The sequence below is a fragment of the Molothrus ater genome, chromosome 1, assembly GCF_012460135.2.
Source record: "Molothrus ater isolate BHLD 08-10-18 breed brown headed cowbird chromosome 1, BPBGC_Mater_1.1, whole genome shotgun sequence".
NCBI classification, from domain to species: Eukaryota; Metazoa; Chordata; class Aves; order Passeriformes; family Icteridae; genus Molothrus; species Molothrus ater.
Genome location: NC_050478.2, coordinates 100,599,369 through 100,612,816, shown reverse-complemented (window position 1 = coordinate 100,612,816; position 13,448 = coordinate 100,599,369). Strand labels below are relative to the sequence as shown.

Genomic DNA, 13,448 nt, shown 5'->3' with positions numbered 1-13,448 from the left:
AAAAATCACAAAACTTTGGTTTGTAGATCACTATTCTCTTGTGAAGATTACTCTGCTCTTTATCCACATTTTATTACCGTTTCATTTAAAGAAATCTTTGTGAAAAATTATTACACTTGCAAAAGTATAATAGGCAAAAGGGTTTATTATTTAGTTGCCTTTTTAATTGTAGCATAAACACAATTTCAGAGTATGGTTCTGTAGAAGGCAAATCCTGAAAAGCAAAGCTCTTACACGGATTTCCTCATCTTACATGCTGAATCTGTCATGAACTTATCTGTATTAATAGATTAAAAATGTATATCAAATGTTTGTTTAATTAAATTTTATTGCATTAAAAATAAACCTCAGTCTTTAAAAGGTAGATAAGAAAGCCACAGCTCAAAATAAAGAAACACAGCTCCATATGAAGAAGGCATTTATGTTTAACCAAATGTGTCCTACACCAAGTGTGACAGATCAAAGTACTGTTTGGAGTCTTGAGTTCTCCAAGTCAGTGCCTTTTTTTCCCAGAAATAGACAGCTTTTCCATTGCGTATTTAAATGTTTACTGTTTGCTCTGAATGTAGATATTGGATTATTTCGCAGTGTTAGGGTTTGGACTTGCTACAACTGATCAAGAATTTCATTTCTGGTGTTTACATATGTTTTCTGGTTTAACTGCCAAAAGTCTTGATCAAATTAATGACAAAGGCTCTTTCCCTTGCTAGTGTATTTTAAGTTGAAAAATTGAAAAAGCTATGGACCAATAAACAATGGATCAGTGGACAGGTAGAGAGGAAGAGGAGCTTGTCTAGAATGTGTTTGTTTGTTTAATTAAAAGTAACTATTGGTGATGAACTACCTTCAGTTCTCAAAAATCTATGGTTGCTTAAAGGCTATTGTCTACAATGCACCTGTTCCTGGCATTCTTCAAGGAGATACTTTGAGAGTTGGGAATAGCCTGTATGCTTTTGTTGCCCAGCCATCTCTTTCAGTCATTCACAGGAGGCAAGAGCTCTGAAGAGGCTGAATGTCTCTGGAATGGAGTTTCCCTAGAAATTCACAGTGGTCACTGCTAGAAGAAGTTATTTATTTCTGTCAGGTTTTCTCTCCAGATCCAGCTGAATTAAATTTGTTCACCAGGTGCAACATCAGGCAGGTCCTTTTTGTTCATGTGCAACCACTCATCTTGCAGAGAGGTTGCTGATGGCCCTGTGGTGGCTCTGGCAGGCTCTTTAGCAAAGTAGTACCTGAGGGAAAGAGAAGGGAGAGGAGGTGCAGCAGGTTGGAAGGGTCCAGTATCAATGACCTCAGACTCTAAGGTTCTGTATTTTACTTCAGGTAGGCAGTGCTGTAGTTGGTGGGAGTTTGATTTTAATACAAAGAAATGGATTTCCTACCATTTCTGAGACAAGTGTAAATAATTTCTTTCTCTTTAAGGAGTTCTGGCAATATTTGCCTTTTAAACTGAAGGAATTATCTAGTTTTATTATCTCCCTCAATTCAATTATTTTACCTCACGTCCCTGTTCCAGCATCATTTGTTGAGATTCATTAGCAGTTCTTTGGCAGTCACAAGACACTAATCATCTGTTTACAATATTGATCAGCAGCTTTTATGTTAGATTACATTTGAAGTGAGAAATAATCCTGCAGCAAGTAATAAATAAAAGACTGGGAAGAAAGGGAAGAAGCTATCTTTGGCTCCATAAAGTATTTTTTTAGGTACCCTGGAAACATCTACATGCCAAACAGTTGGGCCCCTTTAGTGACTTTCAGCTCTGAAATTCCAACAGAATTTCCCATCCACAAGTTGTACATTGTCTCTAGTCATCTATGTTTGTAAAGACATAGATTATTATGCCTATGGATATACATTTCTGTTGACTTCTAAGCAGTTTCTGAGTGGTAAAAATATTTATGGGCTAAAAAAAATACTTAGCTTCTGATGCCTTAACTATTTCATTTGTTACTGTATACACCTTTTTTCCATGTTATACATAATAGAATATTGTTATCATACTTCTTGAAAATTATGTACTCTTCAGAATGGGAATTGGGAACCAAATAGTAGGAATTAAAAAGTTTACTTTTCTGAAGTTGCTAGCTAAATTTCTTCTAAATTAGTCTGAAAAGGCTGATTTCAGCAGTAGATTTGTGCGAATTGGCATTAGAAGAATGTTGAAAGTTATATAAATTGCAGCCAAGATTTACTTGCATTTACTTTTATTACTTCTCAGAGCTTTATTAAGGTGCCTTAATCTTACTGAATAATAAGGTAGAGTGATTTTGCATCCATAAATGTTGTAAGCACATCTTCAAACTATGGGGTTGCTTTAAAATATATTACTTTCAGATAGTCAAAATTACTAGTTCATGCAGTTGTATCCAGTCATTTCCCAGAACAGTTCTAAAAGGCAACAGCTATCAGATAGAAAAGACAATAAAGTTTTTTCTTTTCATAGGAAAGCCTTACTCATATACATATATCTATACTTGTGGTTGTTAATTAGAGGAAAAAGTTTCCTGAAACTCAATTCAGTTTAGCCATAGAGATATAATAAAGACTTGTATTGCCTTTTCCTACTATTATAAATATTTAAGAATGAGTAAGTTAGCGTGGTTTTGCACATGGATAAGCACAGGAAGAAGTGTCAAAAGAAGAGAGATAATGCTGCAGAATTTAGATAAAACTTGGGCAGTGGAACAGGACACTAAATAGATCTGGCAGCAGTGGACTGGCTTTTCCATTACTTCTGATCCAATTATGAGAGTTGCTCGAGTTGTAGATGCTGCCCATTTGTCACGTGATGTTGCCAGCATTTATTTCCGAATCAAATCTATAAAAGGAAATGAGAGTTCCTTGTCCTTGCAAACCACTTGTCTGGTAGGAAATCACTTACAAATAATAAAGTGCATATTAGAGCATGAAATAGTTCCTCGATGTATGACCTTCAAAACTGGTTTAAGGAAAACAGTTGAAGCTGGGAGTAGCAGAAACTTTTCGTACTCTGAAGAATCACAGGCTGCAGTCCTGTGTTTGTACAGCTCGCTGGACGCTTGTCTTCACTCTGAAATTGTATTTACAGAAGCAGCAGGGGTTCCCTATGGGCAGGGCAGGAGAACTGCCTGGGAGCAGGGAAGAGCTGCCTCCCCTCAGCGTTGTACTCCACTGGTTTGACTTCTTTGGGGGAGTCCTCACCCTCTGAGTAATGACAACAGAGGCAGACTTGTAGGAGGGGCTGAAAGCATGCAGGAGCAGCTCGCATGGGGGTCAGGTTCTCAGTGTCAAAAGGTGACAAGGTTACATTTAATCTACATTTAGAGTTATCTCTTCAAAGCAGCGGGTGAGAATTAACTTCATGATTTTCACTGCTCAGTGAAATAATAATCCACTGGAGGGTCTCCAATTTTTTGTAATGATTTGTGCCCAAATATATTGTTTCATGGAATAGAAAATTACCTTACTATACAGCTAATACAAAATGTGATCTAATACAAGGCTACTTGAGATTTATGATCAGGAGGATTCAGATCCAATTTTGACATGTTACAGCATGTAAGTTATTGGTTTTGGCCAATGTTTTGAAAATAAAAATCTCGGTAATATTTCCTGCCATGAAATGCCTCAAGTTTACTATTTTATAATAAACATCTAGCAGCAGCACTTCTCAATTCCATTACATTCCCTTCATCAAGGATTGCAGAGTGAGTTGTACATACTCACTGACTGGATGTTATATTGACTTAAAATTGAATGTGGTGTTCACCACTGCAAAGGCCCAGGAGTTCAATGATTGCAGAACCAGAAGCAGTAACAAAAGTGCTGTGGGCTGATTTGCCATCCTTTATTCCACATGAACTCTGTTCTGTTTAGTCTTACCTACTCAGTTTAGGAAACGAATTTTTGCATACAGAATCTGTACACTTGCATGGTGCCATTATTGCTTTCAATAAATAAACAACAAGCAAACCTCTCCCAGTACAGGTGACATACAGATTATGTGATTTTCAGTAATTTTTCCAGTTTCAAGGCTCAGTGCTCTACAAAAGACAACTGTGTAAGCAGCATTTTGATAACAGGGATAAATCACCTGCTCCAAATTTTTGTCAAGTCATTACATATTTTTCATTCTTTTTACATCTTGTTCAGCACTTACAGATTAATTTCATGCTTTGTTATCATCTGTTGTCCACAAAAAAATTCTTCTTGGGGGAATTTTAACAGTTCCTATATTTTTCTTTCCACATGTACTTCAGAAATACAAGGGACAGCAATGTTGTAGGATTGTGTAATGCACCTTTAATTACTTTCACAAATATTTTGAGAAGTGGTTGTTTCCTTTTTAATTAAGAGCTTTTATGTACATTCAGGGAGAGGTCCTGACTCTCCAAAGCCACCATGATTTCAAGGAAAAGAATGGGTGTGAGCTTTCCATCCTCAACACATTTTTAGGCACTATATACACTAAGTAATTTGCTTAAATTATCTCTCCTCCTTTTCTTAGTTGAGAGCTTGGTGGCCCCTTAAAATAGCAGGTAGGCAGCAATGTTCAAGGATTTGAACAGACTGAAACTTGAAGTACACAGTTAAAATGGAAACTAGAAGACTGAATCAGAGGTTTTTGGTTTTAGTATGATAAAAGCTTTGTTATCTAGCTCAGAAAAAAAGTTCCACTATTTAACAGATAGTGAAGGAAAAAATGTGGAACTGTTCTCTGACTTATAATGTATTCTTATTTGCAAAGCCTATCTAAACCACAGTGCTGGCCTCAAAATATTACAAAAGCACAAAATCATGTTATTATTTTTGCTAGTATGATCTAAAGACCTTTTGGATCTTTTTTTAGGGCTTGACAGATAGAAGTTTGAGGCACGTATTAATATATTTCTCAGACCTTGCAGATGAGTTTTGTGATCTATGAAAGTTGAACTTGTTGATTTCTGTAAAATAGGATGGCAGATGGAACATGTTTCCAGCAGGCAGAAATAGAACTGCTAGGGCGATCAGGCTGATCCCTCAACTGCACACACTTCTTGGAAATTTAGTGTAGAGTAAGAGCTTAAAAGTGAAGTCACAGAAATAGTTCAAGAAAGGGATGTAGAATATATCTTTATATTCTGGTCACACTCGTGGTTTGTGAACACTGTCAGCGAGCTCCACAACTGATGCATTTTGTCTAGTGGTGTTACACAGGGGCATGTGGTGGCTATGTGCTTTTATACATTAATAAATGCTGTTTGTTGGCCCAGCTTCTTTCCTTATACTTGCAAGTCAGATAAGATTCTCCTAGGAGTTAATAATATACTAGTTTTGTGGTTTTGGAATATGAGATGCCCCAACACAAGTTGTGTTTTGTGAAGGCGGTATTTCCCATTCTCCCATGTTCAGCTCTAATGAGCTCAGGTTATGCTTAGTGCAGATTGATCATGCTTGAAGACTGTTGCATCTGGCCTTAAAAAAGGCAAAATAAGTCAAATGAAAATGAATAGAGGTAGATCTGGATGTATTATTCTGTAATTCTCTTAGACAGATCTGAAGTTAGGTTTTGGAGGAGGGTTAGAGGCCAAACTGCTGCTGTGCCTATCAGAATGAGTCACTAACTAGCAGAGTAATTGCATTGATTATTGCACACCCACAAATTACAACAGAAAATACTTTGCAGGGGGTGGAGGTTGTACTTTTCCTAAAGGTTTCTGTATAATTAATCTACTGTAAGTGCTGGTTCTTTAGAAACATCTGAACCCTACTGTAGAGCGTGGTCCTTGTGTGCCAGTTGGCCACCCCTCCCTACATCGTCATTGCAGTGTTTCTTGTGCTATTGCTTTGGTGCTAATGAAGGTTTTGACAATGCTGCTGTTGGGGAAATTCAAGTCATGTATTCTGCTTTTGTTTTTACATTGTAACTGTTTGCCTGTCTTCATTGCAGGCATTAGGAGTTTGAGCAGCTGCATTTGTATACCTACAGCAAAACAGCTCCCTTGTTGGGCAGAACATTTCATAAAGGACTAAGGAGAGTTGACTGAGCCATAAGGGACACTTTTAACTCGTAAACAAGAGGCTGATTATCAAGAGGCTGTGCTTGTTTGTGGAAGAGGTAGCTGAGCAGGCTTCCTTCTCTCTTGGGTGCCTTACCTTGTACTTCACCCAATCATTAAATCCATTTAATTTTTTTTTTTGTTGACACAGCTTGCATTTGCACGCAGTAGATGTTTGGGGATGAAGAGCAATTTTAATAGAAAATTAGTTGCTACACTTGGTACGAGCAAACCAGTAATAACTGGAGTCACTGGGGCAGATTGTCACTCACTGTCTCTTGTGGGTTTCTTGGAACATCAGTTTACAGCCACCTCAGTTAAATGCTGGGTTAGGATTCAAGTTTAAAGTCAGGCTCTCAAAATGGAGACTGTCTACAATGAGTAGAGTCTAGAGGCTTGCAAAAGAGTTGGGGATTGACAAAAGTAGTTTTTGCTTCATAATGTTAAATTCCAGGTGTTTACTTGGCTCAAATATAAACTTTTTAATTGCCATTCTTCTGTTACTTTACAAGGCCTGTGCTGCAAAACCCAACAGAATATTGAAACCCCGATCAGATTTGTGGCGTGTGCCAGGGCGGCAGCACAGCCCCAGGAGCTGTGAAGTTTTCTGGAGCATGAGGGGGAGCTCAGCTGAGCTTCCCATCACCCACGATGCAGTCACTCTGATCATCCCCTGGGCACCACTCACAGCTCTGTGGGAGGAGATGAAAGTGCTAGGTTAGAGTTCTTCCTCCCAGTCACCTCTCCCATACAGTGTTGCTCTCTGTCCTCTGCTGTACCAGCACAGCATCCTGCTGTCTGCTGTCATGCTTCGGGACTTGGGCTGCAGGCTGATGGATCCAGTTCTGTTTTGTCCTCAGATTTGGTACAGAAAAGGATGTTTTGAAGGTTATTGTTTGAGTTGCAAAGTCAAACATGCCACATTTAGAAAGCCCTGCTGGTATTTTGCCTCTACACCCTTCATTTGACTCCACTGGATGTCATCCTTTTGATATTACAATTTTCCCCATCAGTTGTCACTCTTTTATTCCATAAAATGTTTCCATGGTTCCATAGATGGGAGACTGGGACTGCCTGTATGTAGATATAGATATAGATATATAGATATATAGATATATAGATATATAGATATATATATATATATATATATATATATATATATATATATATATATATATATATATAAGCCTTGCACTATGCATTGGGAGGTACAAGTACCTTGCTCAGAAGGGAGGCACATACCTCCCTTCCTGTGTAAATTAATTCTCTGGATCATCTTGCACGGCAGTTGTTGTTGGGAGTTGGGGAGGTGTTAGGTGGGGATTTTTAAGGCATTGTGTGATTTACTTTTTTGTTTGGTTAAGTACGTGAGAGAAGAAGTAGTAACTGAAATTCAGAATAGAAGTGATGACTTCATTTCACACCCACAATGGCAGAACTATGTGTAACGTTTGCCACTTCTTTAAGTGGTTGTCAGGTAATCAGACAGGTTTAATCTGTGTTTTAGATGAGAAATTGTCTTACAGTCCTGACAGTCCTGAAGCTTAAGAGAATAAGAACATAAATTTTGTCTTTGGGGAGTTTGATTTCACATTGATGTAAGCAGTTGTTTCCATGTTTACAATATATTAACAGAAGTAGAAAATAAGGCTCTGGATGGAGCCTTCTACATTCCACTTTCTGGAGACTGAAGGTGACATCAGGATAGCTACTAAATGTATGCTCCATCCGGAAGAAAGGCAGAAAGAATCTTAGGAGAATAAAAATTGTATTCCTGACCTAACATGAACTTTTGTGGTTTGTAAAGCAGTTAGATGAAAACTTCTTTTTCCCGAAATACATGAAGATCTGTTCATGAAGATACATAATTGTTTAATCATCAATAGTATTTATTCCAAATTTAGGTATCTGAAAAGTGAGCTAAGTCCATTTCTTAGCTACTTGAATTTTTTTGTAGGAGTTATAAAGGGAAGGAGGTTTCTAAGGTAACCTATCAATAAATAAGTTTATTTCCAAAATAAGGGAAATTGAATTTCTAGACCAGGCTGTAACTTCTAGTAACACAAAGCTGAAAAACAGTGCCCTGAGGTTTAGCTGTATTACATTGCATTTGTTACCAGAATTGTTTTCTTGGAATGCTATGTATGGGAATACATTGAATCAGGAAATTTTTCCCTGAATTAGGTGAGTAAAAATATTTTTACAAGACCTTTTAAAACACAGTAAAAATAGCCTATTGTTTAGATCAGTAGTATCAGCTCAGGGTGTTTTTAACCTGCTTTTGGCTCTTCATGATTTTTGGATGATGTATGATTATTTATAGCAAAATGTATCTGCTAGTGAGAAGGAGATTCAGGAATGCAGGTTTGAGGTTTTGGATTGTCTCAAGAAGAGTGGAAAATTTCCAAATAGTTTTATATTAATAAATATTTGAGGTGTTGTGTGTCACATCTTCATTTTGATGACATCCAAATATCACACCAAGGTTTTGTATGGTCTAGTAATTGCTATAAATTCTTAGATAAATGGTGTAAATTAATGTGTGCAATGTAAAAAGTACCTGCAATTCATGGCACCTCTAACTCATGAGATCTAAAGCATTATCATTTACTTCTTTAATACTCCAATTTAAATACTAAATTAAAAATATATTGATTGCTTTATTTTATATGTATATTAATAGGTGCAATTTTTTGTATGCCTCCATCCCTAAGGAAGAGTTTGGTTGAAGCAACTATTCTGTTTGATCATGACATAGATGGTTTTCTGCTTTCAAGCAGAGTACATTATTTCCTGGTTCTCTTCAGTATGCTAAATATTTTTGGTAGATTTTGGTGGCTTTGATTAGATAGAAGTCAGCTGCATGTGCTTGCAAACACAGTGCATCAGATTACCAGAGTGATTTACCATCTCCCTGTTTTATTCTGTCCCAGTCAAGGTTTCTCACAGGACCTGGCTTGTGACTTCTAAGAACTGAAAAGCCACTTTCCAGGAGTCACACCTTTAAGAATGTCTTAGTTTGACCAATTCAGAATGTAAGCTACTACAGTCACAGCCTGCTCTTAAACACTTGATTTGTCTTTTCCTGACCTAAGGTAACATTTTATAATGTTTTAGTCCGTCTCCCCTTACCAGCTGGAGCAAAGCTGAATTCTCTGTTCTCTGAATTATCCTGGCTCTTCCTCATGACAGGAATTGCCAACTGTGGCTGCCGCCCCAAGGATAGTGCAGCCCCAGGGGAGGTGCCGCAGGGCAGGCAGAGCCCAAAGGCCACACCAGGGCCTGCTTGGCACTGAGGTGGCCACAACGTGGCCGTGGTGGGAGGAAGGAGGAAGGAGTAACAAGCATTGGGATTCATAGGAATGAGTTGTAAGGATTGAGGGGAGGGGAGTGATTGTTGGAAGGCTGGTCAGGCAAAAGGGGCTTGATTGCAGGGGTTGAAGCTGACCTGGTAACTGCTGTGTGGATGTTGTCCTGTGATGGAGAGGGGGCTGGCATCCAGATCTGTTTGCCATGTGCAGAATCCTCCTCTGTGCTTGCAATGGGGGGCCTTATGCAGATGAGCAGAAAAAGTACTGAGGAACTTAGAGCAGACAAGAGAAGGGTTAAAAACAAGTGTGAAAGTTGGATCATGGTACTTGGCACCTTGAAATGAAACAGGATTTTTCTGGAAGCCTTTAGTCACCTGGGAAGGAAGGATCGAGTAGCTAGCTGTGTGGGAGGCAATTTGCAATCAAGTGTACTCCTCTGCAGTAGATTGGTACATTTTAATGAGGGAAGTATATTTGCTCTGTTTTATATGATTTGCTTAGGACTAGAAGTCTGGAAGTCATTTTAAATAGACTGCTTTGAGACATAATGGTCAGGTGGAAATGTTTGAAGCATATGATATGGAAACCCTGTATTTACAATATATTTGTAAGGTCTCAAGAAGCTGAGCTGAAATGATTGCCTCTTTTTCAGAAGAGATTTTTAAGAGTAAATAAAGCTCATACAGAGGATGTAAAGGCAGTAGTGAGAAACTACTATAGCTGTGCAACTTTATTTATTTGTTTGCTTATTTACTTCATTAGTTATATTTTCAGCTGATCTTTTAATCCATGTCACCCTTCAGAAAAGGATACCTTTACACTCACCTCCTCCTCATCCCTTCCCCTTCCTGTAGGCTCTGTGGGGCTGAATGGGAATGGTTTTTACATGTTTATTCCCCTTAGAGATGGTTTTTGGGGTGGGTGGGAATTCCCACTCCCGGATGAGGAGGAGGGGAAGGCAGCCACACTGTGCTCAGACCCCACACCTGTAGCAGCGAGTTCCTGTGGGAGGAAGGGCTGAGTTGGACACTGCTCCCATCTGAGGGGATGCAGAGCTGGCTCCTTCTGCCTCAGGACCTGACACTTAACCACAGTTCACTCCATCCACTGAGAAGGCAATGCTTTTCTTTGGCCAAAGTGCCAGCAAGGCAGTGGGAGGCATTCAGCTGATGCCTCAGGTATCAATCAAGCATAAGCTTCATATTTGAGGAATGTTCCATGGTTTCTGGTATTTATCATTTTGACTTTTCCAGTTCTTTCTTTTTCTTGCAGTCGATCTCTCTGTTATGTGTGTCTGCTTTCTCTTTCTACTTTAGTTTCATATCTTGTCCTTTCTTCAGCTTGTTTTTGCTTTTTTCCTGCTGTAGGAACAGAGAGTTTATAATAGCTGTAGCATCACTTCAAAAGGTGGATCAAAAGGTGTTTAAAACAATAATTATATACGTAATTAAAATAACAAAGATTAAATAAACATGTCCTCGCCAAGTGATGAAATAAATTTCAAGGGCAGTATAAGCATCTGTCTATATATGGTGTTGCTTCCTCTCTTCATCCAAGACTTTCTGCAAAGGTTTCTCATAGGTTTCTGCTTTAATATCTTCTTTTCTCTAACATTTTCAAAACTTCTTAAAGAATGGAATTTTCTCTCTCTCTACATTGTGCATGGTATAATTGGGAAAAAAAAAGACAAAAGGCTTTACATCCTGAAAAGATGTGGGGAGAGACTGGCAAGCAATTTCAGAAAACTTTCAGAATTTAGATGTTTATGCAAAATTTTGACAGGATCATGAAGTGAATAGTGGTATTACACCCATTTTACACAGAGCCAAATTGAACTGTGGAAAAGCAATTTGTTAGGTTTCACAAATTTGTGACTAACCAAAGGACTCCGCTGATTTATTAGCAGTGTTGAGGTGTTAAGAAAACAACTTCTGTGTTTGAGTTGACATATTGCTTTAACAATTTCGTTCAAGGGAGGAAAGAGCCATATAATAAAGGAAATACTAATTCATCTAAACATCCTTCATTTGAATTTAGAATGATGTAGCAGGAAAAACTCTGTTACAGTGTCATTTACCAGTGATGATAAAACATAAAATGGACTCCCAGCTTTAAAACAAGCTGGATCCTTGAGTCTCTAGAGCTGGGGCTGGAGAAAAGGAGCCAGCAGGCAGGGTTGGACCTACCTCTCTGCCCATGTGTTGCTGTGGCTTCACAGGCACCAAGAACAGCTTTGGTTCCTCTTTCAAATAATTCTGGATTAAGCTTGCTGGCAGACATTTCTGGATTGGTTAGCCTGGGATAGCTGCTAGGAAAAGCACATTGTGCCAGGCAGCGCTTTGGAGGATGCAGTGTTGAGCAAAGACTCTGAAAGTCTTGCAATCAAGTTAGTATATTGCATGAGAAAACACCAACTAGTGGAAAGTTGTGTTTTTCAAGAAAAGTTGCACAATCTTTTTAAAGTTACAGACGGGTTCTTTCTCTGGAAAGCTAATGTTTATAAGCTGAGCGGCTTTTTGCGTCACTTTTATGCCCTTTCCATTACAGAAGCATAAATTCAGTTAAAAATGAAGTGAACATTCTTCTAGGTAACTTTTGTACTTACAGTAAATTTTATATATGGACTGGCATGAATTTTGAAGACAGTCTTCATTATATATCATGTGCTGGAAACTCTCAGCAGCCATATGTTTTGTATATTTTATTGCAATTTTGCTAATAAATGCTTATAGCTTTTCTTCTGTAAGTGTATAATCTATCATTTTGCAAAGCATAAAGCATGAAGGCTGGGGGAAGGAACAGCGCAGATTGAGGATTGAAAAAATTGAGAAATGTTCTCTGATTTGTTGCATTTCCAATTTTCAGGAGTTCTTTGAACATGCGAAAAAGCTCTGGGATGATGAAGGTGTAAAGGCATGCTTTGAGAGGTCAAACGAATATCAGCTGATTGACTGTGCACAGTAGTAAGTATTTCTTTTTATGAAATTTATAGCCAAGAATGTGATCATCTATAACAAGGTGGAAAATATACCAGTGCGATTCAGGAGTTTTGCAATGTAGGAATTAACATTTCCATTCTCTGTATAGGTGGAGCATGTATAGCAAAATTAATTTATCATCCTAGTTTGCCATTATTATACAACTAAATATTATGTCTCAAATATTTCACATCTAATAAAGAAAAGTATAAAAAAAATCAAATAACTTTAAGTATCTTTATTCCACTCAAAATTGATTTACATAAAATCATTTCAGTTGAAACTATTAAGTTGGAAAAATGTTGAGTCAATCTAACGAGAATCCTTTGTTTAAAATTCTGATACCTAGACAGTGCTGAAATTGCTCTGTCTTTTCACATTCCATAAAAATTTCTGAGACATTTACATAACCAAATGCATACCTGCATTACTAATACATTTTCTAGGTGGAAAAAATTATAAGCAGTATTTAATTAAAGACAGTGGTACATTTGGTATTCTGTCCTTCAACGTGAAGTGGTACACATATATGTAACACAGTCAAAATCTTCAAACAGATTCAGTTATGTAAAAGAGTCAAAATGTATAAACAGATTCAATCTGGTCAGAAATGTTCTGAGAAGTGTAGTAGATTGTGAAGGTGCAAATCATAAATACATAGTACAGTGATGAAAACCTATTAATCAAAAAATAGTCTGTTAACATTACAAGTGCTACAAACTCAGCTGTCCTTGATAGTAACACAGGTCTGAGGTAGATTTCCATGGAAAATACACATTTCATGTGAACCGCTATTGCCAGAACACATACTCATGCAGTTCTATGGGATCTGGGGTTTCCAGAGAACACGCTCCAGAGGGTTACAATTTATCTAATTGGCAAGATGGTCAGCAGCAATGCCACAAGTCTGTTCTTGCACGCAGTGTTTTGCTTTTCCCTCCTCTCTGCTCTTGGTGCTAAGCCTGAAGCAGAGGAATAGGTCCATGTCACTAAAGGACTTGTCGTGCTTCTGCCACAGTGGGGAATTTTGCGAGTTTGTTTTCCCTCTTTCCAGACCATTTTTGGGAAAAAAATGATTCATCAGCACATGGAAGTGAGGAAAAATTAGATTTGTGTATGAAGGAACTCATTTGACCTTG

The 13,448-nt window shown here is 37.9% G+C and overlaps 1 protein-coding gene across 2 annotated transcripts in view; it reads left to right on the top strand.

Annotated features, from left to right (window-relative positions):
• Positions 1–13,448, top strand: part of GNAL (G protein subunit alpha L) — a 183,833-nt gene that overhangs the window by 113,821 nt on the left and 56,564 nt on the right. For both annotated transcript variants that reach the window (XM_036404464.2, XM_036404465.2), the window contains exon 5: positions 12,197–12,294. In XM_036404464.2, coding sequence (XP_036260357.1) covers positions 12,197–12,294 — 98 coding nt within the window. The remainder of the gene's footprint in view (positions 1–12,196; positions 12,295–13,448) is intronic.